The sequence below is a fragment of the Somniosus microcephalus genome, chromosome 30, assembly GCF_052327205.1.
Source record: "Somniosus microcephalus isolate GS21.2 chromosome 30, FLI_Smic_1.0, whole genome shotgun sequence".
In the NCBI taxonomy this organism is placed as follows: domain Eukaryota; kingdom Metazoa; phylum Chordata; class Chondrichthyes; order Squaliformes; family Somniosidae; genus Somniosus; species Somniosus microcephalus.
Window position 1 is genome coordinate 7,244,671 of NC_141016.1, and position 25,382 is coordinate 7,270,052.

The window sequence follows — 25,382 nt, forward strand, 5'->3', positions numbered from 1 at the left end:
ACCTTTGGTTAACAGAAATCGATCAACCTCAGATTTAAAATTGACAATTGATCTAGCATCAATTGCCCTTTGCGGAAGAGAGTTCCAAACTTCTACCACCCTTTGTGTGTAGAAGTGTTTCCTAACTTCACCCCTGAAAGGGAAGAGCAGGGGGGAGTGAGACTAATTGGCCAGCTCCACCAAAGAGCCGGCACAGGCACGACGGGCCGAATGGCCTCCTCCTGTTGCTGTAGCGTTCTGCGATCTTCCTCGAAGAGCAGCTCGGACACTCGCGCCTGCTCTTGGCAGCTGGGCGGAGGCATCCTCCTTCATTCGGACAAACCAAAGGACAAGTGATTTGTAATCTTTTATTACACAGTGGTTTTCTTTTCTAAATTTCCAAGTAAATAGCCAACCTCAGGACGCGCTGCTGTGTTCGGTACTGTACAAAGCAGACGGGGACTAGTAGGGTGCAAAGAGGTCTACGGGCACGGACCTTGACGAAGCATTCAAATTCTAAAGGAAGCTGTTATCTATTAACCCTTCAAGTGTGGAGTGACTTCCACCCTCCCGCCACCTTTCGAGTGAGACATGGCCTCCCCTTTCCGTAGGACACGCGTCGCAAGAGTTAAAAAATAAAAAGGAACAGCCAGCGACTTTGAACGTCGGTGCGGCCCTTCTTGGCTTGGCGTCTCTGTGCTGGATCTCTCTCTCACTCTCTCTCTTGCCCTGGCAACGAGCCGGCCAGAACCACGGATGAATGCCAGCCTTGCCCGAGGCTGCTCAGGGAATCGAGAGAGACACAGCCTTAGACTAAAGCCGAGGTGTGAAATGTTTGGCCTGTGTGTGTGTGTGTGTGTGTGTGTGGGTGGGTGGGTGTTGGTTTGTTGTTGTTGAAGATTGGTAGGATTCAGCGTGTAGTTTAATTGGATGGAGCAAGCCTCACGCCATGGTATTTCCCCCCCTCCCCCGCCACACGTTATCCTTGCAGTAGAAACTGTAGCACCAATACTGCATTGACAACCGCACGTGCAGCGTCAGTCTCCGCCATTGACAGTAGTTAACTGGGCATTCCCTTCGGTAAGCATTACTGAAGACTCGATCTCCGCCGTGGTGTTACCAGTTAGACAGACGGTTACTCATCAGCCCGGGAAAGTGGTCAAACTGCTCTTCCGTCTCCATGCTGAAGGACCCACCTGGAAGGAGAGAAAGATGTGCCAATGTTATCGCGTAGAGTGATGGCAGCCGCGGGACCGCCCGAGTGCCCGCCTCCGCCCACAGCAGACCTGGATTCCCCCCTCCCCCCTCGCCCACGCCCCCGGAGCCTCCACTCTTACAACCGGCTCAGTTGCAGGGGAGTGCGTTGTACCGAGCTGGGACTCTACAGTTTCCCTCCACCTCTCTCTCTCTCTTGCTCTCCAGCTGATGAAGACGGCAGCTCCGGGATGCCCAAGTTCCAGAGCAGCAAGTGGAAGGGCCCAATGAAAATACCTTCCCACTGCTCAGGAACATCAGAGCAGGAGGAGGCCATTCAGCCCCTCGAGCCTGTTCCGCTACTCAATGAGATCATGGCTGATCTGCGACCTAACTCCATATACCTGCCTTTGGCCCATATCCCTTAATACCTTTGGTTGACACAGATCTATCAAGCTCCGATTTAAAATTAACAATTGATCTCGCATCAATTGCTGTTTGTGGAAGAGAGTTCCAAACTTCTACCACCCTTTGTGTGTAGAAGTGTTTCCTAATTTCACTCCTGAAAGGTCTGGCTCTAATTTTTAGACTCTGTCCCCTAGTCCTAGACTCCCCAACCAGCGGAAATAGTTTCTCTCTACCTACCCCTTAATACGTTGAAAACTTCGATCAGTTTACCCCTTAATCTTCTAAAGTTCACCATTCCGCCCTCCCCCACTTCTCCCAGACAGCCACTTATATCGGGCAAGTGACACTGACCTTTGACCAGGTACCACAGGCGACAATGACAAAGGCAAGGCGTGAAGCGTGTCGGGCGACCAATGGCGGGAGCTCGGGGAGGCGGGGGGGGTGGGGGCGGGGCGGTTGGAGGCAAGAGGTCATGTGATGAAAGCTCCAGTGTTGGCGACCCCAGTCCCAGGAGTTCATCACTCGGTCAGCTGGGGGGGGTAGGTGGGGGGGGGAGAGAGAGAGAGACTCCCAGCATGCTGCAGTCCGAGCGCGTGCAGTGGGGTCAAACCTCCCAACACACGTCAACGCCGCCCAACTCTCAGCGCAGCAGCGGGGAGCCTTGGCCAAGAATCCTAGAACCTTTCTGGAGGTAGAAGTTTTCGCGGGCCACACTTTCATCGAGTGGTTCATTTTTTCCTTCAGCTCGGCGGGAGGAAGCGATGGGCTTTTGCCGTTTGAAGAATATCTTCCCCGCGTCGCTCACCCGTGTGACAGTTGTAAGTCCAGGCTCGATACCCATCGTATTTCAACCGGCATTTCATCACGTTGTTGCTGTAGTCCGACTCGGCCACCTCGTAGTTGGGATTGATGATAACCTGCAGGGTACAGCGCACACTTTCAGCTTCAGGACACGGACACCGAACAGCAGCGGACAGACATACATCACAAGAAGCTCAGGGGCAACGAGCAGGAACTGCAGCCCAGCCACCTCCTGTCGGAAGCCCCTTTCATTTAAGGAGAAGGTGGTGGTGGGGATCGGGGGAAAAGAGTATCTTCCGCCCAAAGTATAGAATCATAGAATGGTTACAGCACAGAAGGAGGCTATTCGGCCCATCGAGCCCGTGCCGGCTCTCTGCAAGAGCACTCCAGCTAGTCCCGCTCCCCCGCCTGTTCCCCGTAGCCCTGCAAATTTTTTCCTTCAGGTTCTTATCCAATTCCCTTTAGAAAGCCACAATTGAATCTGCCTCCACCACCCTTTCAGACAGTGCATTCCAGATCCCAACCACCCGCTGCATAAAACAGTTTTTCCTCATCTCGCCTTTGGAGCTTCTGCCAATCACTTTAAATCTGTGTCCTCTGGTTCGCGACCCTTCCGCCAATAGGAACAGTTTCTCTCTATCTACTCTGTCTAGATCCCTCATGATTTTGAGCACCTCTATCAAATCTCCTCTCAACCTTCTCTGCTGTAAGACCTTGGTCTCTGCAGACCACAAACAACTTGCATTTATGTAGCGCCGTATCACAATGTCCAAGCATCTCTTTAGCGAGCTCCAAGAGTGAGGGATTGTCGCTAAACCCGCAGCCACCGTACGTCAGTGACGTCCCGTAAGCACCAATGAGATGAACGATTGGTTCACCGGTTTCTGGCGGCTTTGGTTGCGAGAGGAATCTTGGTCAGCACACTGGGAGACCTCCCTGCTCACCCAAAGAACTGTAGAATCTTACAGCACAGGAGGAGGCCACTCAGCCCATCGTGCCTGTGCCGGCTCTTTGAAAGAGCTCTCCAATTAGTCCCACTCTCCCTGCTCTTTCCCTACAGCCCTGCAAATTTTTCCCCTTAAATATTTATCCAATTCTCTTTTGAAAGTTACTTTTGAATCTGCTTCCACTGCCCTTTCAAGCAGCGCATTCCAGATCACAACAATTTGCTGTGTAAAATAATATCTCCTCATCTCAGTCAGCCCGTGGCTCAGTGGGCTGCACTCTCACCTCGGAGTCAGAAGGTTGTGGGTTCGAGTCCCACTCCAGAGACTTGAGCACATAAATCTAGGCTGACACTCCAGTGCAGTGCTGAGAGAGTGCTGCACTGTCAGAGGTGCCGTCTTTCGGATGAGACGTTAAACCGAGGCCCCGTCTGCTCTCTCTGGTGGACGTAAAAGATCCCATGGCACTATTGGAAGAAGAGTAGGGGGAGTTCTCCCCGGTGTCCTGGCCAATATTTATCCCTCAATCAACATCACTAAAGCAGATTATCTGGTCATTATCACATTGCTGTTTGTGGGAGCTTGCTGTGCGTAAATTGGCTGCCACGTTTCCCACATTACAACAGTGACTGCACTTCAAAAAGTACTTCATTGGTTGTGAAGTGCTTTGGGACATCCTGAAGTTGTAAAAGGCGCTGTAGAAAGGCAATTTCTTTAATTTCCAACATGCATATATATCCCTGGTGTGGAGATGCCGGTGTTGGACTGGGTGGACAAATGTAAGAAATCACACAACACCAGGTTATAGTCCAACAGCTTTATTTGAAATCACAAGCTTTCGGAGCGCTGCTCCTTCGTCAGGTGAAGTGGAGAGATGCATAAAAACGCAGCTTATATAGTCAGAGAATAATGTCAGATGTTTACAGGTAATCTTTCTAACTGCCATTTATCACACCTCAGCAGAGAGATAATCACAGCAATCAAAGCAGAAACTGATAGCCAAGTTCCGCACCCATGAGGACGGCCTCAACCGGGATCTTGGGTTCAGGTCACGCTACATGTAACCCCACCTGATGTAGGGTCATCCAGACTCGAGTCGCCGTTGGCTTGTTCTCTCCACACAGATGCGGCCGGACCTGCTGTGATTTCCAGCAAAAAAAATGTTTTTTGTCTGTTTTTTTGTTTTTCATACAGACCCCAGCATCTGCAACATTTGACCCCACCTCATTGTTCTTTGATGTAATGTTTTCCTGACTGACCTGTTTGGACACCATTTACACCTTTAATTGCTGTGATTATCTCTCTGCCGAGGTGTGATAAATGGCAGTTAGAAAGATTACCTGTAAACATCTGACATTATTCTCTGACTATATAAGCTGTGTTTTTATGCATCTCTCCACTTCACCTGATGAAGGAGCAGCGCTCTGAAAGCTTGTGATTTCAAATAAAGCTGTTGGACTATAACCTGGTGTTGTGTGATTTCTTACATATATATCCCAGCAGACAACAGGTGGAACTGATCCAGACCAGCGCCGGGCGCTCCCAATTTGCCCGCCGAGCGGAAGAGCTCACCTGCAGCACGTACTCCCCCGGGGGAACATCCGTGACGTCGATCCACTGGCAGTCGATGTCGTGTCGGTACGTGTCCCAGCAGCCCGCGGTGATGCCTTGCTCACCAAAGTTGGCGCACTGGTAGTTCTTCCTCTCCTCTGAAATGCAGATGTTTCAGTGTTAACACCGAGGTGGAAAAAAAGGGAGGGATGGAGGGAGGAAGAAAGAACTTGCATTTATGTCACGCCTTTCACAACCTCAGGACGTCCCAAAGTGCCTTACAGCCAATGAAGTACGTTGAAGGGTAGTCACCAGCTGTGGCTCAGTGGGCAGCGCTCTCTCGCCTCTGAGTCAGGCGGTTGTGGGTTCAAATCCCACTCCAGAGACTTGAGCACAAAAAACTCTAGGCTGACACTCCCAGTGCAGTGCTGAGGGAGTGCTGCACTGTCAGAGGTGCCGTCTTTCAGATGAGACATTAAACTGAGGCTCCGTCTGCTCTCTCAGGTAGACGTAAAAGATCCCACAGCCACTATTTCAAAGAAGAGCAGGGGAGTTCTCCCCGGTGTCCTGGGGCCAATATTTATCCCGTCAACACCTAAAAACAGATTATCTGGTCATTAATCACATTGCTGTTTGTGGGAGCTTGCTGTGCGCAAACTGGCTGCTGCGTTTCCCACATTACAACAGTGATTACACATTAAAAAAAAGTATTTAATTGGTTGTAAAGCACTTTGGGACATCCTGAGGTCGTGAAAGGTGCTATATAAATGCAAGTCTTTCTTTCTATTTCCATGACAACCCAGTGGCAATTATCATAGAATCATAGAATAGCACAGCACAGAAGGAGGCCATTCAGCCCATCGAGTCTGCGCCGGCTCTTTCGAAGAGCAATCCAGTTAGTCCCACTTCCCGCTCTTTCCCCAGATCCCTGCAATTTTTTCTCCTTCAAGTATTTATCCAATTCCCTTTTACTATTGAATCTGCCGCCACCACCCTATCAGGCAGCACTTTCCAAATCCTAACCACTCGCTGCATAAAAAAGTTTTCCCTCCTGTCGCCTCTGGTTCTTTTGCCGATCAACTTAAGTCTGTGCCCTCGGGGTTATCGAGCCTTCAGCCATTGTGCCCTGAGCTAACTGGAGAATTGGGGCCTCACTACAATTCAGGAACGTACGGGGAGGTGAAGTTACCCGAGTCACACTGCGTGTCCTCCAGGCAGAAACTGGCCTTGTGTCCCTCTGCAACCTTCGACCCGTTCAGCGTCAGAAGATCGTAATTTGTAAACACCTCCATGCTGTGGTAGTGCCTGCAAGTTGGGCAGAGGAAAAAGTCAGTCAGGCGTCTCAATCTAGTCTCGGCCTCATCCTTCATATCCCCAATTACCCTCCGCCCGCTTAACTATTAGTTCCCTTGAGTGATCCGCGGGGGAGCGGGCAAGAGACAAGAAAGAGCTTCGATAAAAAGATAAATAATAAAAAGGGATAAATAATAAAAAGATTGTCCTATGAGGGGAGATTGAGTAGCTTGGGCCTATATTGTCTGGACTTTAGAAGAATGAGAGGTGATCTCATTAAAACTTACAAGATTCTGAGGGGGATTTGACAGGGTAGATACTGAGAGGCTGTGTCCTCTGGCTGAAGTGTCCAGAACGAGGGGTCATAGTCTCAGGATAAGGGGTCGGCCATTTGGGCCTGAGATGAGGAGGAATTTCTTCACTCAGAGGGTGGTGAATCTTTGGAATTCTCTCCCCCAGAGGGCTGTGGCGGCTCAGTCGTTGAGTATATTCAAGACAGAGAGCGATAGATTTTTGGACTCTAGGGGAATGAAGGGATATGGGGATCGGGCGGGAAAGTGACTACGCAGGGGAGTTCTCCTGGGGCCAATGCCTATCCCTCAATCAACATCACTAAAAACAGATTATCTGGTCGTTATCACATTGCTGTTTGTGGGATCTTGCTGTGCGCAAATTGGCTGCCGCGTTTCCTACATTACAACAGTGCCTACACTTTAAAAGTACTTCACTGGCTGGAAAGCGTTTTGGGACGCCCTGAGGTTGTGAAAGGCGCTATATAAATGCAAGTCTTTCTTTAACACCAATGTTGCTGTAAAGGACAGCAACCGCCCTCCAGATATGAACAAGTGTAACAATTTACACTTGAAATACTCGAGTTCCTTTTCTCCAAGGGTCAGATCTGAAACTCTGCCCTGTCTTCAGATTCTGAGACTTTTCCCCTGTTTGTGTCCTAAAGTTTTGGTGTATTGCGACTCTCTTGCCAGCAGACAGCGCCGCTGCCCCTGAAATCTCTTCCCTTCTAATCCCAGCAGCAGCACCGCCACCTGGTGGCAGGAGTCCCGCAGTCCCGGGGCTGGAACAAAACCAGGGCAAGTGCTCCAAACTCCTGCTCACCTGGCACCTGCACTGTAAAGGAGCAGTTTACAACTTTCTTTTCCTACCTGTTAAAACTGACACAGTCCCAGGGAACCTCCTGCAGATTCTGACACACTCCCATGCAAATATTCGCTGCTCACGATGCGGTCTCCCCTACATTGGGGAGACCAAACGCAGATTGGGTGACCGCTTTGCGGAACACCTCCGTTCAGTCCGAAAGGGTGACCCCGAGCTTCCGGTCGCCTGTCATTTTAATTCACTGCTCCATTCCCACTCGGACCTCACCGTCCTTGGCCTCTTGCATTGTTCCACGGAAGCTCAACGTAAACTCGAGGAACAGCACCTCATCTTCCGATTAGGCACTCTGCAGCCTTCCGGACTCAATATCGAGTTCAACAATTTCAGATCATAAGCTCGGCCCCTATTTCATTTTTTCTTGTAATTTTTCCACTCCTTTTCCCCCCTTTCCTTTTGTTTCTCTCTCACACCTGGCAGCTATCTCTTGCCCTGCCAGTACACTTTACACCTAATCTCAGCCTATTACCATCTCATCTAGCTTCTAATCTCTTTTACTTCTTTTGTTTCTTTTATTCTTTTGTCCGATCGCAGCCCTGCCTTCGATCTAGTTTCTTTTCTTTCCAGTTTTGAAGAAGGGTTCGACCCGAAACGTCAACTCAAATTTCTCTCCACGGATGTTGCCTGACCGGCTGAGTTTTTCCAGCATTTTCTGTTGTTATTTCGGATTTCCAACATCTGCAGTATTTTGCTATCGCCAAATATTGACACAGTTCGATTGATCACTGCCCCACCTGAGCACTGTATCTCTACCGACACTCCCGTACAGTACTGAGGGAGTTCTGTACTGAATGAAGCACCTCTCTCTACCTCAGGATGCCCCAGAGGTGCTTTACAGCCAATGAAGTACTTAAAGTAATTGGTAGAAGGATTAGAGGGAAGTTGAGGAGAACTTTTTTCACCCAGAGGGTGGTCACAGAATCACAGAATCCCCACAGTGCAGATAGAGGCCACCTCGGCCCATCGAGCCTGCACCGACACACATCCCACCCCATCCCCGCAACCCCACGCATTCAATCCCCCAACACTAAGGGTCAATTTATCATAGCCAAATCAACCTAACCCGCACATCTTTGGAGGGGGTCTGGAACTCACTGCCTGAAAGGGTGGTAGAGGCAGAAACCCTCATCACATTTAAAAAGTTCTCGGATATGCACTGGAAGTGCCGTAACCTACAGGGCTACGGACCGAGAGCTGGAAAGTGGGGTTAGGCTGGATAGCTCCTTTGGGGCCGGCACAGACACGATGGACCGAATGGCCTCCTTCTGTGCCGTAAATTTCGATGATTCCAAGTGATTTTTGGAAGTGTAGTCACTGTTGTAATGTAGGAAACGCGGCAGCCAATTTGCGCACAGCAAGCTCCCACAAACAGCAATTGAGATCAGGGACCAGATAATCTGGGTTTTTTTTTTTAAAGTGATGTTGGTTGAGGGATAAATATTGGCCCAGGACACCGGGAAAAAACTCCCCCAGCTCTTCTTCGAAATAGTGGCCGTGGGATCGTTTACGTCCACCTGGGAGGGCAGACGGGGCCTCGGTTTAACGTCGCATCGGGGAGGCCACTGAGCTTTGACCCGTGCCCTATTCGACTGTGTGTGATTACATTCGGGAGTGGCCGATGACACACAAATGGGCAATGTCGCCTGGAAATTAAAAGAGGCAGTTCACCCCTTGAAAAATACATGAACAACCAACAATTAAATGCAAGCAATATAACGTAGTGTCACAAAAAGCTGGAAAAACTCAGCAGGCCGGCAATATCTGTGGAGAGAGAAACAGAGTTAACGTTTCTGGTTGAAATCCTTCTTCAGAAGAAGGGTTTCGACCTGAAATATGTTAACTCTGTTTCTCGCTCCACGTATGTTGCCTGGCCTGCTGAGTTTTTCCAGCTTTTTCTGTTTGTTATTTCAGATTTCCAGCATCCACAGTATTTTGCTATCATAACTTAGTGTCAAATTGATTAAGGGTTGATTTTTATTTGGCTGATAAACGTTATGTTGGCGAATTGCGGGCAGGAGTTTGCCCAGAATATGCCTGTAATTAGTGGCTATATCCTACTTTAGACCCTCTGACCTCAGGACTGCTCTATCATTACACAATACTTGGGTCAACGTCACTTTTTTCACATAACATTTCAATCAAGGAGCTTATATTTAAACTGTAATATTTTCGGCTGCCAAGTGTACAGCTGAAACAGGGCGCAGTTTCAGAGGGCACTGGCTGAAGTGGCAATTGCACGGTTACTGCACTGGCAGACAGCTCGGGAGACTCCCTGCTTCGGAGTCAGTAAGCTGTGGTTTTTAAGCCCCCGCCACAGAAAACTATGCCAGTTTGGCTCAGTCGGTTGCACTCTCACCTCTCGGCTATGAAGGTTGTGGGTTCAAGTCCCACCCCAGGGAGATCAGCACCTTTCATCAACAACAAGGCACCTCAAAATTTGACACCGAGCCACACAAGGAGATATTAGGGCAGGTGACCAAAAGCTTGGTCAAAGAGGTCGGTTTTAAAGGAGCGTCTTAAAAGGAGGCGGAGAGGTTTAGGGAGGGAATTCCAGAGCTCAGGGCCCAGACAGCTGAAGGCACGGCTGCCAATGGGGGAGCGATTAAAGTTGGGGATGCACAAGAGGCCAGAATGGGAGGAGCGGAGAGATTCATCATCAGAGGAGACAGCGTGGCAAAGTGATGGGATTGTACTGTTTGCACATTCCCTAGGGTTCATGTTACTTGCTAAATACAGGGAGGATAATGACTGATGAGAAACAGACATTCCGAAAAAATGGAACGTGCACATTCTGATCCCTCAGTAAAAACTGCTGCTGCAGAACCAGTTCACAATTTTATCACTGCACCGTGAAACACTGGACTCCAATAGATGGTCAGTGGACCATGAAACACTGGACTCCAATAGATGGTCAGTGCACCGTGAAACACTGGACTCCAATAGATGGTCAGTGGACCATGAAACACTGGACTCCAATAGATGGTCAGTTCACCGTGAAACACTGGACTCCAATAGATGGTCCGTTCACTGTGAAACACTGGACGCCAATAGATGATCAGTGGACTGGTGATCACTGGACTCCAATAGATGGTCAGTTCACTGTGAAACACTGGGCTCCAATAGATGGTCAGTTCACTGTGAAACACTGGGCTCCAATAGATGGTCAGTTCACTGTGAAACACTGGGCTCCAATAGATGGTCAGTTCACCGTGAAACACTGGACTCCAATAGATGGTCAGTTCACCGTGAAACACTGGGCTCCAATAGATGGTCAGTTCACTGTGAAACATAGAAACATGGAAGATAGGAGCAGGAGTAGGCCATTCGGCCCCTCGAGCCTGCTCCGCCATTCAATGCGATCATGGCCGATCATCCAAATTCAGTACCCTGTCCCTGCTTTCTCCTCATATCCCTTGATCCCTTTAGCCTTAAGAAATATATCCAACTCCTTCTTGAATATATTTAATGAATTGGCCTCAACTGCCTTCTGTGGTAGAGAATTCCACAGGTTCACCACTCTCTGGGTGAAGAAATTCCTCCTCATCTCTGTCCTAAATGGCTTACCCCTTATCCTTAGACTGTGACTCCTGGTTCTGGACTCCCCGACCATCGGGAACATCCTTCCTGCATCTAATCTGTCCACTCCTGTCAGAATTTTATAAGTTTCAATGAGACCCCCTCTCATTCTTCTAAACTCCAGCGAGTACAAGCCCAATCGACCCAATCTCTCCTCATACGTCATTCCTGCCATCCCAGGCATCAGCCTGGTGAATCTTCGCTGCACTCCTTCCATGGCAAGAACATCCTTCCTCAGATAAGGCGACCAAAACTGCACACAATACTCAAGATGTGGTCTCACCAAGGCCCTGTACAACTGCAGCAAGACATCCTTGTTCCTGTACTCAAACCCTCTCACTACGAAGGCCAACATACCATTTGCCTTCTTAACCGCCTGCTGCACCTGCATGCTTACCTTCAGTGACTGGTGCACAAGGACGCCCAGGTCTCATTGCACTTCCCCTTCTCCCAATCTATTGCCATTCAGATAATAATCTGCCTTCTTGTTTTTGACACCAAAGTGGATAACCTCGCATTTATCCACATTATATTGCATCTGCTTCTGCCCAATCACCCAACCTGTCCAAATCATACTGGAGTTTCTCGACATCCTCCTCATAGCACACACGCCCACCCAGCTTTGTGTCGTCTGCAAACTTGGAGATATTACATCTAGTTCCCTCGTCCAGATCATTAATATATATTGTGAATAGCTGGGGTCCAAGGACCGATCCCTGCGGTACCCCACTAGTCACTGCTTGCCACTTGGAAAAAGAGCCGTTTATTCCAACTTTTGCTTTCTGTCTGCCAACCAGTTCTCTATCCAAGTCAATACCTTGCCCCCAGTCCCATGTGCCTTAACTTTGCACACTAATCTCTTATGCGGGACCTTATCGAAAGCCTTTTGAAAGTCCAAATACACCACATCCACTGGTTCTCCCTTATCTATTTTACCAGTTACATCCTCAAAAAATTCCAGTAGATTAGTCAAGCATGATTTACCTTTTGTAAATCCACGTTGACTTTGTCCGATCCGGTCACTGTTTTCCAAGTGCTCTGCTATTACATCTTTTATAATGGACTCTAGCATTTTCCCCACTGGACTCCAATAGATGGTCAGTACACCGTGAAACATTGGACTCCAATAGATGGTCAGTTCACCGTGAAACACTGGACTCCCAATAGATGGTCAGTGCACCGTGAAACACTGGACTCCAATAGATGGTCAGTGCACCGTGAAACACTGGGCTCCAATAGATGGTCAGTTCACCGTGAAACACTGGGCTCCAATAGATGGTCAGTTCACCGTGAAACACTGGACTCCCAATAGATGGTCAGTGCACCGTGAAACACTGGACTCCAATAGATGGTCAGTTCACCGTGAAACACTGGACTCCAATAGACGGGCTACTATCACCTGACGGCAGTGGGTCCCTGGGGATTATCTAGTGTTAATGAATGACCTTTTCTCATGTGAGGGCACAATCAAGGGCACAATGGCAACCCACGTTAGTGTGACGGCACACTGCGGTATTGAACCACAGAATGATACGGCACACAAGGAGGCCATTGGGCCCATCGAGCCTGCTGCCGGAGTGGAGAAATGCGAGTAAGCAGTCGGGTGCACACACGCACACACACACAGACACACGTACCTGTGACACTCGTGCCACACCCAAGCATGGCGGCCGGCCTTGGGCCTGAAGTCCGCTTCCCCGTTGTTGTGGATTTGGGAGGAGAACCTCAGCAGCCGGCGGTAGCTGGACAAGAGCGGCTGGCCAACGGCCGTGCTGGTCAGGCACTTCTCCTCCATCGCGCACGTCAGCATGACCATGGGTCGGTTCTCCAGATACGTGGTCTCCTCCACGATCTGGGGATTAAGAACGAGATCGGAAGCAGCTGGAAACGAGAGGACAGAAGCGTTAACATTGGCAAGGTGCTCCCAACCCTGTCGCCCACCCCAGCTCCAACCCCAATCTCTCCCGATGGATCAAATTATTCCTGGATTATAATTCCCCAGGTCGCGCACCAGCCTTGATGGTGATGGCCTTGGAGGGAGTCACAGCCGAACGCATGCACCCACTCACCTTCCAGCAGGAGACACAGATCGCACTCCTGAAAAGGAACCCTGGCTGATATTTCCCCCAACTAGGTCAGCGGACTCGGACCAAATGTCCTCTCTGCAGCCGAGATAAGCCAAGTGAGCACAGACTGGGAATCTGATCTGGGACCTTCTCACCGGTCAGGATTTGTTCCGTGCCAGGACAGGCCAGCAAGCTGCCCCCTCACCAAGTACCCACGCCCCTCCCAAAGCTCTTTGAATCCTCAGTCGCATGTGTTGAGTTAAGAGAGGTCAAGAAGGAGAAAAAGGCCTTTGGCTCATTGACGCTCATCTAACTCTCCCATCACATCATTCAACTGTGACAAGTCCATGCTACGGGCTTGATAGCTTTTTATTAGTTAAGGGTATTAAGGGCTGTAAAGCACTTTGAGACATCCGGTGGTCATGAAAGGCGCTATATAAATGCAAGTCTTTCTTTCTGAGGGATATGGATAAAGATCCTGGGGCAGTATTTCGAAGAAGAGCAGGGGAGTTATCCCCGGTGTCCTGGACAATATTTATCCCTCAATCAACATCACTAAAAAAAAGACCAATCTGGTCATTATCACGTGGCTGTTTGTGGGAGCTTGCTGTGTGCAAATTGGCTGCCGTGTTTCCCACATTACAACAGTGACTCCACTTCAAAAAGTACTTCATTGGCTGTAAAGAGCTTTGGGACATCCTGAGGTCGTGAAAGGCGCTATAGAAATGCAAATGAGTCTTTCTCTTGGGGAGATGGATCATGGGGAGTGGGCGGAAGGGGGAGAGAACAGGGAGCGAAATAATTCAACTGAACTAACGCAAGGTGTGGAAAGAAGGGACTTACTGTCCGTGCAGGAGATGCCCGCAGCGAAGCGCCCCCCTCCGGTGGGGCAATCGAGGTCTTCACCGTGGTGAAGGCACTGGAAAAGGGACATCTCGGTGCCTGAACATTTGACGCCGCTCATCACCACCTCATCCGCAGTCCGGTCACCCTCCCAGAACCAAGTCTCCTGAGGAGAAATCCCAAACAATCGGTGAAGCATCGGCGAGCGGGAAAACACGGGGAAAAGCTGCTGAGCTAATCGACCAGGAGCATCCTTGGGTGCCTAGAATTTAGGAGCTTATTTGCCCCAGTTGCCCATTCATAAGAACATAAGAAATAGGAGCAGGAGTCGGCCATTTGGCCCCTCGAGCCTGCTCCGCCATTCAATAAGATCATGGCTGATCTTCTACCTCATCTCCACTTTTCTGAACTATCCCCATATCCCTCGATTCCCTTAATATTCAAAAATCTATCGCTCTCTGTCTTGAATATACTCAACGACTGAGCCTCCACAACCCTCTGGGGTAGAGAATTCCAAAGATTCACCACCCACTGAGTGAAGAAATTTCTCCACGTAACCGTGGGTAAATCACATTTAGATTTGCTCCAAGCCATTGGCGTAGCTGTCGCCTCTGACTGCCCTCAATCCCACCTCCCCGCCCCTCAATCCCACCTCCCCGCCCCTCAATCCCACCTCCATCCCACACCCCAATCCCCTCAATCCCACACCCCAATCCCACACCCCAACCCAATCCCATTCTCCAGAGCTTATCCCTCAGCTGCACCTCAGGACACTCTACTGAGAAAAAAAGAGGTGATCGCAGGATACGGAAGGGAGGATGAAATCATCCTACAAAAATAATCAGTGGGCTTTGGGGCCGCCGGCGGATCCACGAGGGGTCGGTGGGGATGCCAGCTCTGGGTGGACGTATTCCAGGAGGCTTCAACACACGACCTCCCACCTCCACCACTCCCTGTGGCAGCGAGTTCCACATTCTCACCACTCTCCGGGGAAAGCAAGTTTCTCCTGAATTCCCCACTGGATTTATCAGTGACTATCTCAGATTAATGACCCCTAGTTCTGGTCTCCCCAACAATTGGAACATCTTCTCTGTGTCTACCCTATCGAAACCTTTCATAATTTTAAAGACCTCGATCAGGTCACCCCTCAGCCTTCTCTTTTCTAGAGAAAAGAGCCCCGGCCTGTTCAGTCTTTCCTGATAGTTATAACCTCTCAGTTCTGGTATCATCCTTTGCAAATCTCTTCTGCACCTTCTCCAGTGTCTCTCAATCCTTTTTTATAATATGGATGATATGCCTATCAATTAGTCCAATAAAAGGCGACGAGTTAAGAACGTAACTGAAGGTTTTTATTGGCTAAATAACAGAGCCCACCCTCGTGGGTGATCCGATCCAACAGGGAGGAATACTAGCCAGTCAGCTACCTTTATACCTGGGCAGGTAATGGGCGGAGTCGGAGGTGGTCAGCCCAGGTATAACAGTGCGACAAGAGGCGACCTCGTGTAGTGATGTGACAGTGAGAACAGTGAGAACAATATACAGTGATAACTATAACAGTGGTTTACCACATTCACCCCTTGTTTAGATTAGAGTCCGGCGGGGTGAAGTGTATTACCAGCTCTGGTATGTCAGTCTGTCCGGAGGCTTCGTTAGCCTCTCCGATCGTCGCAGCGGCGGTGTTACATTATCCGGTGTTAAAGCTGGTGTCTGCGTAGTCGGCAAAGGCTCGTGGGGTTCCGGCATGCCGTCTACCTCGGCTGGACTCGGGGGGTTGGGAGGGGGGGGTGAGGGTGCGAGGTCTCGTAAGGAGACAGTGTCCTCCCGTCCGTCTGGGTAAGCCACATAGGCGTACTGGGGGTTGGCGTGCAGGAGGTTCACCTTCTCGACCAGGGGGTCCGTTTTATGGGCCCTCACGTGCTTTCGCAGCAAGACGGGTCCCGGAGAGGTCAGCCAGGTTGGTAGGGTGGTTCCCGTAGTCGACTTCCTGGGGAAGACAAACATTCGAGCATGGGGGGTGGTGTTAATGGCAGTGCAAAGTAGTGACCGGATGGAGTGCAGCGCAATCGGGAGGACCTCTTGCCAGCGGGAGGTTGGGAGGCCCTTAGACTTTAAGGCTAAGAGGGTGGCCTTCCATACCGTCGCGTTCTCTCTTTCCACCTGGCCGTTCCCTCGGGGGTTGTAGCTGGTGGTCCTGCTTGCTGCAATACCCCTCTCCAATAGGAACTGACGGAGTTCCTCGCTCATGAAGGAGGCGCCCCGGTCACTATGTATATAGTTCGGGAACCCGAACAAGGCGAAGAGTTTGTTCAGGCATTTAATGACCGTGTTACTGGTCATGTCTGGGCAGGGGAAGGCAAAGGGGAAACGGGAGTACTCATCAACGATGTTGAGGAAGTACACATTACGGTCGGATGACGGTAGGGGCCCCTTGAAGTCGATGCTCAGACGCTCGAAGGGGCGGGTGGCCTTGATCAGGCTTGCTCTGTCCGGCTTATAGAAGTGCGGTTTGCACTCAGCACAGATCTGGCAGTTCCTGGTCATGGTCCTGACCTCCTCGATGGAGTATGGCAGGTTGCGGGCCTTAATGAAATGGTAGAGTCTGGTGACTCCGGGGTGGCAGAGGTCATTGTGGAGGGTCTGAAGTCTATCACTTTGCGCGCTGGCGCATGTAATGCGTGAAAGAGCATCAGGGGGGTCGTTCAGTTTACCGGGCCGGTACAAGATCTCATAATCATAGGTGGAAAGCTCGATTCTCCACCTCAAGATTTTGTCGTTCTTGATCTTGCCCCTCAGCTTGTTATTAAACATGAAGGCAACCGAGCGTTGGTCGGTGAGGAGGGTAAATCGTTTGCCTGCCAAGTAGTGCCTCCAGCGCCGTACTGCCTCCACAATTGCCTGGGCTTCCTTCTCGACCGACGAGTGTCGGGTCTCGGGGCCCTGTAGGGTCCTTGAGAAGAAGGCTACCGGCCTACCCTCCTGGTTAAGGGTAGCGGCTAGGGCGAAGTCGGATGCATCGCTCTCCACTTGGAAGGGGATTGACTCATCCACTGCGTGCATTGTGGCCTTGGCTATGTCTCCCTTAATGAGGGAGAAGGCCGCGCACGCCTCTTCCGTGAGGGGGAAGGATGTGGTTTTCAGGAGGGGTCTGGCTTTGTCCGCATAATTGGGTACCCATTGGGCATAGTAGGCGAAAAGCCCCAGGGTTCTCCTAAGTGCTTTTGGACAGTGGGGGAGGGGTAGCTCCATGAGGGGGCGCATTCTTTCGGGGTCGGGGCCGATGACTCCGTTCTCTACTACACAGCCAAGGATGGCAAGGCGCGCTGTGTTAAACACGCATTTCTCCTTATTGTAGGTGAGGTTCAGCCGTTGGGCCGTACGGAGGAATTTCTCCAGATTCACGTCATGGTCCTGCCGGTTGCGGCCGCAGATGGTGACGTTATCGAGATAGGGGAAAGTGGCCTGTAGTCCGTTCTGGTCAACCATCCGGTCCATCTCCCGTTGGAAAACCGAGACCCCGTTGGTGACACCAAAGGGGACCCTAAGGAATTGGTAGAGGCGGCCATTCGCCTCGAAGGCGGTGTACTGGCTGTCCTCCGGGCTGATGGGGAGTTGGTGGTAGGCCGACTTGAGGTCGATGGTCGAGAATACGCGGTATTGTGCAATCTCATTGACCATGTCCGATATGCGGGGGAGGGGGTATGCGTCCAGCTGGGTGTATCTGTTTATGGTCTGGCTGTAGTCGATAACCAGGCGATTTTTGTCGCCGGTCTTGACTACCACCACCTGGGCACGCCAGGGGCTGCTGCTCCCCTCAATAATGCCCTCTTTCAGGAGTCGCTGCACCTCAGAGCTAATGAAGGCTCTGTCCCCAGCGCTGTACCGCCTGCTCTTAGTAGCGACAGGTTTGCAGTCGGGGGTGAGGTTAGCGAACAGGGAAGGTGGCGGTACCTTGAGGGTGGATAGGCTGCAGGTGTTACGCGGTGGGCGGTTTAACTTTCGCTGGTTGTCGACTGTGAGTGGGGGGAGGGGTCCACCGTATGCTAGGGTTACACTTTGGAGGTGGGATTGGAAGTCCAGCCCTAGTATGACGGCAGCGCACAGCTGGGGGAGTACGAGGAGTTTAAAATTTTTATACTCTGTCCCTTTAACCGACAATGTCACGACACAGTAGCCGTTGATGTCTGTGGCGTGCGACCTCGATGCCATCGAGATGCGGCTGCGCGTTGGCAGGACGGGGAGGGAGTAGTGGCTCACCGTGTCTGGGTGGATGAAGCTCTCCGTGCTTCCGCTGTCGAACAGGCAGGTCGTGGCGTGGCCGTTGACTTTGATGTCCATCATTGAGCTGGCCAGGTGGTGCGGGCGGGCTTGATCCAGGGTCACGGAAGCTAGGGTGTAGATGAGCGCGTCGTTGTCATGACAAGATGGCGGCGAAGATGGCGGCCCCCGTAGTTCACATGAGGCTCTGTTTAAATCGTTTGCCCCGCACAAAGATGGCCGCCCCTGCTGTTCCCATGAGGCTCTGCAGGCTTCGGCTGCCCCGCACAAAGATGGCCGCCCCTGGTTTTCCCATGAGGCTCTGCAGGCTTCGGCTGCCCCGCACAAAGATGGCCGCCCCTGGTTTTCCCATGAGGCTCTGCAGGCTTCGGCTGCCCCGCACAAAGATGGCCGCCCCCAGGGTTCGCATGAGGCACTGCTGGCTTCTGAGGATTTGCTTCTGCAGGCCTTGGAGAAGTGGCCTTTCTTGAGGCAGGTTTTGCAGGTCGAGTTTTTGGCTGGGCAGCGCGACCTCGGATGCTTCTCCTGGCCGCAAAAGAAGCAGCCAGCGGCCCGATCGGGGTTGCCTGATGTCGGGGCCGGTACCGGGGCTAGCGGGCCCGGTCGGATCCGTGATGCAGACGCTGAGGTAGGTCCCGGGGGCAGCGCTGTGAAGGGTGGTGGGGTGGGGGTCGGGCCCGAGTCCCAGGGTCGCGAATAGTACCTGGCAAACGCTTCCTGGTCTTGCTGGGTGGCCTCTAGGGTGAGGGCGAGGGCTTCGGCCTTGTCCAGGTCTATGTCCTTAGCTTCAAGCAGTCTTTGCCGTGTGTAGTCGGAACGTAGGCCTCTCACCAAGGCGTCGCGGACATTGTCTTCCATGTTCGCAGTAGCCGTCACCGCTTTAAAGTCACAGTTCCTGCCGAGTTGTCTCAGCGCTCGTGAAAATTCAGCTATCGATTCTCCTGGCTGTTGCTGGCGAGATCTTAAGAGATGCCTAGTGTACATGTAGTTTACCGGGCTCCGGTACTGCTGTTTCAGTAGGTTGATGGCGTCGTCGTACGTAGTCATGTCCTGGATGAGTGTATATACTCTCGGGCTCGCTTGGGCTTTCAGGACTCTTAGTTTGGATCTCTGAGGGACGACGGCTTCCTCCAGGTACGATTCGAAGCAGTCCAGCCAGTGTTTGAAGTCGTTGGCTGAGTTTGGTGCCTGTGGGTTTAGATCCAGGTATGGTGGTTTCAAGGCTTGCAGCCAAGCCGGCTGGTGTGGCCCGTTGTCTGGAGGCCGCTGTTGCTGTGCTGCTGGGTGAGCTCCTTGCTGTTGCTGTTCATTATCAGACATCTTTAAAATTTAGCCAATAAAATTGATATGCCTATCAATTAGTCCAATAAAAGGCGACGAGTTAAGAACGTAACTGAAGGTTTTTATTGGCTAAATAACAGAGCCCACCCTCGTGGGTGATCCGATCCAACAGGGAGGAATACTAGCCAGTCAGCTACCTTTATACCTGGGCAGGTAATGGGCGGAGTCGGAGGTGGTCAGCCCAGGTATAACAGTGCGACAAGAGGCGACCTCGTGTAGTGATGTGACAGTGAGAACAGTGAGAACAATATACAGTGATAACTATAACAGTGGTTTACCACAATGGAGACCAGAGCTGTGCACAGCGCTCCAAGTGTGGTCTAACCAAATACAAGTTTAACATAACTTCACACAACATCTGGGTGCTATTGATGGTGCGTATGCCAAATTTCTGCCTGTGCCGTTTTCTGGTTGAGCTTCTGGAAGATTCAGCTGGCAGCTGCCCAGTCACGCTGCTCGGCCGATGTGCGCGCGGGTCTAAAGCGGGCAAGGACCGGGACGGCAACCTACCTGGACTGCGTGGTCGGCAAAGCCCAGCCCCAGTTGCCGGCACACCACCGTGGCTTCCATGATGCCCCAGTTGTTGCTGCAGACCGTCCCCCATCTCAGGGTGCCGTTCTTCTTGGCGAGGATCTCCACGCGGCCTTCGAACGGCGTGCGCCCTCCCGCCAGGCGAATCTGTGCGCAGGGCGGTTGAAGAAAACAGACAAGAGAGTGAGAGCTTTAGAGAGATCTCGGCCGTTATAGTAAGCGCTTCCAAGACCACCCTTCTTCTACAAGACGTCCCCCTGAACTATTCCACCACACTCATTGACATAAATCGTGCCATTCATGTAAAAAGGACTTATGAAATATACTGGGCGGCCTGCTGGTGGCGCTGTCCAGGGAGAGTATAAACACTCGGGCACGGGCCCAGCTTGCTCAGGGACATTTTGTAAACAGGAACTAGTGAAGGATAACTAGACTTCCATGTTGTGAAACAGTCGATTAAAGCCTTGTTTAATACTCTGACCAAGTGCCTAGTGGTTTTCATAAATCACTCGTTTCTCGGGGGGGGGGCGGCTTTGTTGTCATTTGGTCTCGGGGTGTGGGTGTCGCTGGCAAGGCCGGCATTTACTGGCAGCAAGATTGCCAGTCCTGGCACAGCCAGCGGCAGCAGAGATCGAGTGTGGGGAGGGCAGCTCGCTACAAGAGACCACCCAGGTTGGCGCAACATGATTAAAACAAAGGGAAGAATTTGATTTAGAACTCGCAGCGGGCGCTTTCAGCGCATCTCTTGTAGTTCATTCTCGGGATAGGAGTGCTGCTGGCAAGGCCGGGATCTATTGCCCATCCCCAATTGCCCTTGAGCAGGCGGTGGTGAGCCGCCTTCTCCTCGAACCACTGCAGTCCGTGTGGTGAAGGTGCTCCCACAGCGCTGTTACTGGAAACCTGCCGTCCTTACCCGGTCTGGGCCTATATGTGACTCCAGGCCCACAGCGATGTGGTTGGCTCTTAACCGTCCCTCTGAAATGGCCCAGCGTGTCATTCAGTTGTATCAAACCATTGCAAAAAAAAAGTCACTTGCGCGGACTGCAGCGGTTCAAGAATTTGCCTCACCACCACCTTCTCAGGGGGCAACTAGGGACGGACAGTAAATGCTGGCCATATCCGATGAATGATTTAAAAACAAACAACCGGGCGGAGAGACATGATGACACATGGCTGAGCAGGTTACAGGACAAAGCAGCCCGCTTGATTGGCACCCCATCCACCACCTTAAACATTCACTCCCTCCACCACCGGCACACCGTGGCTGCAGTGTGTACCATCTACAAGATGCACTGCAGCAACTCGCCAAGGCTTCTTCGGCAGCACCTCCCAAACCCGCGGCCTCTTCCACCTAGAAGGACAAGGGCAGCAGGCGCATGGGAACACCACCACCTCCAAGTTCCCCTCCAAGTCACCCACCATCCTGCCTTGGAAATATATCGGCCGTTCCTTCATCGTCGCTGGGTCAAAATCCTGGAACTCCCTCCCTAACAGCACTGTGGGAGCACCTTCACCTCATGGACTGCAGCGATTCAAGAAGGCGGTTCAGCACCACCTTCTCGAGGGCAACTAGGGATGGGCAATAAATGCTGGCCTTGCCAGCGACGCCCACATCCCGGGAACGAATAAAAAAAAGAGGTAGGGTGGGGCAAGGCCATGGAAGAATTTGTAAACGAGGACAGAGATTTTGAATTCAATGTGTTGGGAGGATACCAAATGGAGGTCAGCTGGGATGGGGGCAACTGACAAGTTAGACTCAGTGTGGGACAGGAAGTGGGTGCCAGAGTTCTGGAGAAGTTGTGGCTTCTGAAGGATTGAGTTTTGAGATAAATAAGGAGAGCAATGGAGAAGTAGTGTCCAATAGCACGGAGAAAGGGATCAGTGGGGGTGGGAGCAAGCTAAGGGCAGTGGAGAGGGAAGTCATAGGTCTCAGTCCCCGATAGGAAATGGGGTTTGAAGTCCTGCTCGAGTCAAACACCACAACATTTAGGACTGTTTTCACACAAAGCGATCAACACTTGGAATGGAATTAGGGATAGAGAAGTGGAGGTGAAAACCTTGGATTCTACAAGAAACGTAACCAGCCTAAATATAAATAAAACAAGAAAAGACAGCACAGGAAAGAATAAATTAAGGGAGGACACTGATGGCAAGGGAATAAATAGAATTATAGAACAAGAGTCTAAAAAGATGGTTAAACATAGTGAGAGGATATCCTATTAAAAATGAGAGAAATGTAGAATTCTCTACCACAGAAGGCAGTTGAGGCCAATTCATTAAATATATTCAAGAAGGAGTTAGATATATTTCTTAAGGCTAAAGTGATCAAGGGATATGGGGAGAAGGCAGGGACAGGGTACTGAATTTGGATGATCAGCCATGATCTCATTGAATGGCGGAGCAGGCTCGAGGGGCCGAATGGCCTACTCCTGCTCCTATCTTCTATGTTTCTATGTTTCTAAGAGTTAAACTGTCTGTACAGCAATGCACAGTGTCCGTAATTAAACAGGGGAGCTGGAGACAATCATGCGTTGTGAGGAACCAGACATAGTAGGGATTACTGAGACATGGCTACAGAAAGATCAGGACTGGGAATTAAACATTGCAGGGTATAACACATTTAGAAAAGATAGGGAGGGAAAAAGGGGAGGTGGAGTAGCTGTACTTATCAGGGATAACATAACGGCAGTAGAAAAAAGTGACGCAGATATCAGCAAGACAAAAATAGAATGCATGTGGATAGAGATAATAAAAGATAATAAAGGATCAATCACACTAATAGGTGTAATCTACAGATCACCTAATAGTGGAAGGGAGGTGGAGGAAGAAATATGCAGACAAATTAAGGAAATGAGTAAAAACCATAGGCCTGGATATTCCGATCCCTACGGATGAGTACGGGCTCTGCACCCAGCCGTAGGGATATCGGAAATGCCGGTTTCAGGCATGCACAGCGCGTGCGCTGGAAACCAGCATTTCCGATCGGTCAGGAATGCTTGAGAGATCGGACGCCTGCCCGGGAGCAGGGTCTCTGCGGGGGGGGAGTTCCGCATTCTGGAGCCCCTCCGCCCGCAGAAAACCTTCCAGAATTCTTACGCCTGGTCAAAGCAGGAGTAAGGCCTGCTTTTACCAGGATAAGAGTTGAAAAAAGCAAAAGAAAAATAGAAAACATTTTCAATCATTTAAAAATACTTTTTAAAAAAGTAAGTTTATTTGTAGCCCTGTAAAAAACTTCAATTATTTTTTTCAAAAAATTTAATTTTTGTTTAAAATATTAAATTTATTGTAATTACAACTAATTTTAAAAATGTGATTTACATTTTAAAAAAAAAAATGTTTTAGTGTTTTTGGGGTGATCTCCATTCATATATTTGACGGGTCTATCTGTCAAGTGTATGAAGGGAGATTCCCTTCTGTGAATCGCTCCCCATGGCCCACGTGATCCCGGGGACGCTTGTGAACCCCATGCGCCCCTGGGATACGTGGGCCCTGCACATTTGGAGTTCGAGAGGCCCAGCATCGGAACTATACGCACCCCGGGAGCCCTCAGGCAAGTACGTAGATTTTTTCCAGATCGGAGGCTTCCGCTCGCAGGAAGCCTCCGATCAGAAAATACGGCCCATAGAATAATAATCATGGGGGATTTCAACTACCCCAATATTAATTGGACAGAAGAGGTAGGTAAAGGGGATAAGGGAATGGAGTTTCTACAATGTGTACAGGACTCCTTTCTAACCCAATATGTAAAAAGCCCAACAAGGGAGGATTCGCTATTGGATCTAGCCATGGGGAATGAACCAGAGCAGATAAGAGAAGTAAAAGCAGGGGAACATATAGGCAATAGTGACCATAATATAATACACTTTAAGATGATAATTGAGAAGGACATAAATATGATGAAAACCAGGTTACAAGATTGTAGAAAAGCTGATTGAGGGGCTGAGAATAGAACTTGGGGGGGAAAAATGGGCAACAATATTGGCAAACAACGATGTAGAACAGCAATGGGAAACATTTAAAATGGTGTTCAACAGAGTGCAGGAAAAATATATTCCGCTTGTGGGGAAGAGCAAAACGAGAGGCCATCAATATAAGATGGTCACTAATAAATCCAATAGGGAATTCAGGAGAAACTTCTTTACCCAGAGAGTGGTGAGAATGTGGAACTCGCTACCACAGGGAGTGGTTGAAGTGAATAGTATGGATGCATTTAAGGGGAGGCTGGACAAGCACGTGAGGGAGAAGGGAATCGAGGGTTATGCTGATAGATTTAGATGAGGAAAGACGGGAGGAGGCTCGAGTGGAGCATAAACGCTTGGATGAATGAACTATGATGGGCCGAATGGCCTTTTCCATCTGTATACGTCTTGTGATCTTGAGCTTAGCTACACTGTTGTGGGGGGGTTGTGGAGGGAAATTCGCAACACAAAGCTGTCGCTACGCAACAGGGAGTGAGCGAGTGACTGAAGGAAAACACCTCAGGCCATTCCTGCAACTGTCCTACTGACCGAACAAAGGTCACCACCAGCTGAGCCCCGTGACCAGGTATCCTGGCCACTCAATCAGCCAGGAAACACTGCATAGTGCACAGGGAGACACCAGGAATGGGAGAGGAAGGAGAATGTTGGATACATGACTGCCGAATTCCACTGCTCCACCGTGCCTCCAGCCGCCCGGGCCCCGAGCTCTGGAATTCTCTCCCTAAACCTCTCCGCCTCTCTCTCTCCTCCTTTAAGACGCTCCTTGAAACTGACCTCTTTGACCAAGCTTTTGGTCACCTGTCCTACTATCTCCTTATGTGGCTCGGTGTCAAATTTATAATTGCTCCTGCGAGGCACCCTTGGGACGCTTCACCTTGTTAAATGCAAGTCGCAGCTGGTATTTTTTGCACAGGACGGAATTGCCGCGGTGATCTGAAGAAGAGGCTTTAACGCACCTGGTTCTCGAAGCCCATGGCGGGGATGTTGCAACGCACGGCAGCATCTTCCTTGTGGTCACACAGGTTGTCCTGGTTGAAATTGCAGTCAACGATGGACCTCTCAAAGCCTGTGCACAGCACCTCGTTCATATGAGCCAAGCCGATTCCTGCGAGAGAGTACAAGGAGCCAGTGAGGACTGGACACATGTTGAACCCCGAGGCAATGCAACCAGTGACGGGCATCACAGACTCTGCTCCGAGGACGTTGCAGCAATGCAGCCCTGAGGAGATGCAAGGTCTACTCGTGTCAGGGGCTTCTCTAGTCTGCCCGTTCCCCACCCGCGTCTACGGCCGACACTTTGTAAAACCTCCAGATGCCAGCTCATGGGGTGCTGGGACCAAGATACTCCTCTGGGTCAGGGTCCCCGATCACCCCTTGATGAAGGATGAATTAAGGGGGGGGAAATAAAGTAGATTGGGCCGATACTCTCT

General features: G+C 50.6%; 1 protein-coding gene across 2 annotated transcripts in view; it reads right to left on the reverse strand.

Annotated features, from left to right (window-relative positions):
- Positions 1-333: 333 nt before the first annotated feature.
- Positions 334-25,382, reverse strand: part of LOC147097893 (lysyl oxidase homolog 2-like) — a 102,669-nt gene continuing 77,620 nt past the window's right edge. For both annotated transcript variants that reach the window (XM_085970944.1, XM_085970945.1), the window contains exons 7-14: positions 24,909-25,057; positions 19,952-20,119; positions 13,826-13,991; positions 12,554-12,797; positions 6,067-6,182; positions 4,899-5,035; positions 2,387-2,498; positions 334-1,175 (exon numbers count right to left, since the gene is read on the reverse strand). In XM_085970944.1, coding sequence (XP_085827070.1) covers positions 1,096-1,175; positions 2,387-2,498; positions 4,899-5,035; positions 6,067-6,182; positions 12,554-12,797; positions 13,826-13,991; positions 19,952-20,119; positions 24,909-25,057 — 1,172 coding nt within the window. In that variant the 3' untranslated portion in view covers positions 334-1,095. The remainder of the gene's footprint in view (positions 1,176-2,386; positions 2,499-4,898; positions 5,036-6,066; positions 6,183-12,553; positions 12,798-13,825; positions 13,992-19,951; positions 20,120-24,908; positions 25,058-25,382) is intronic.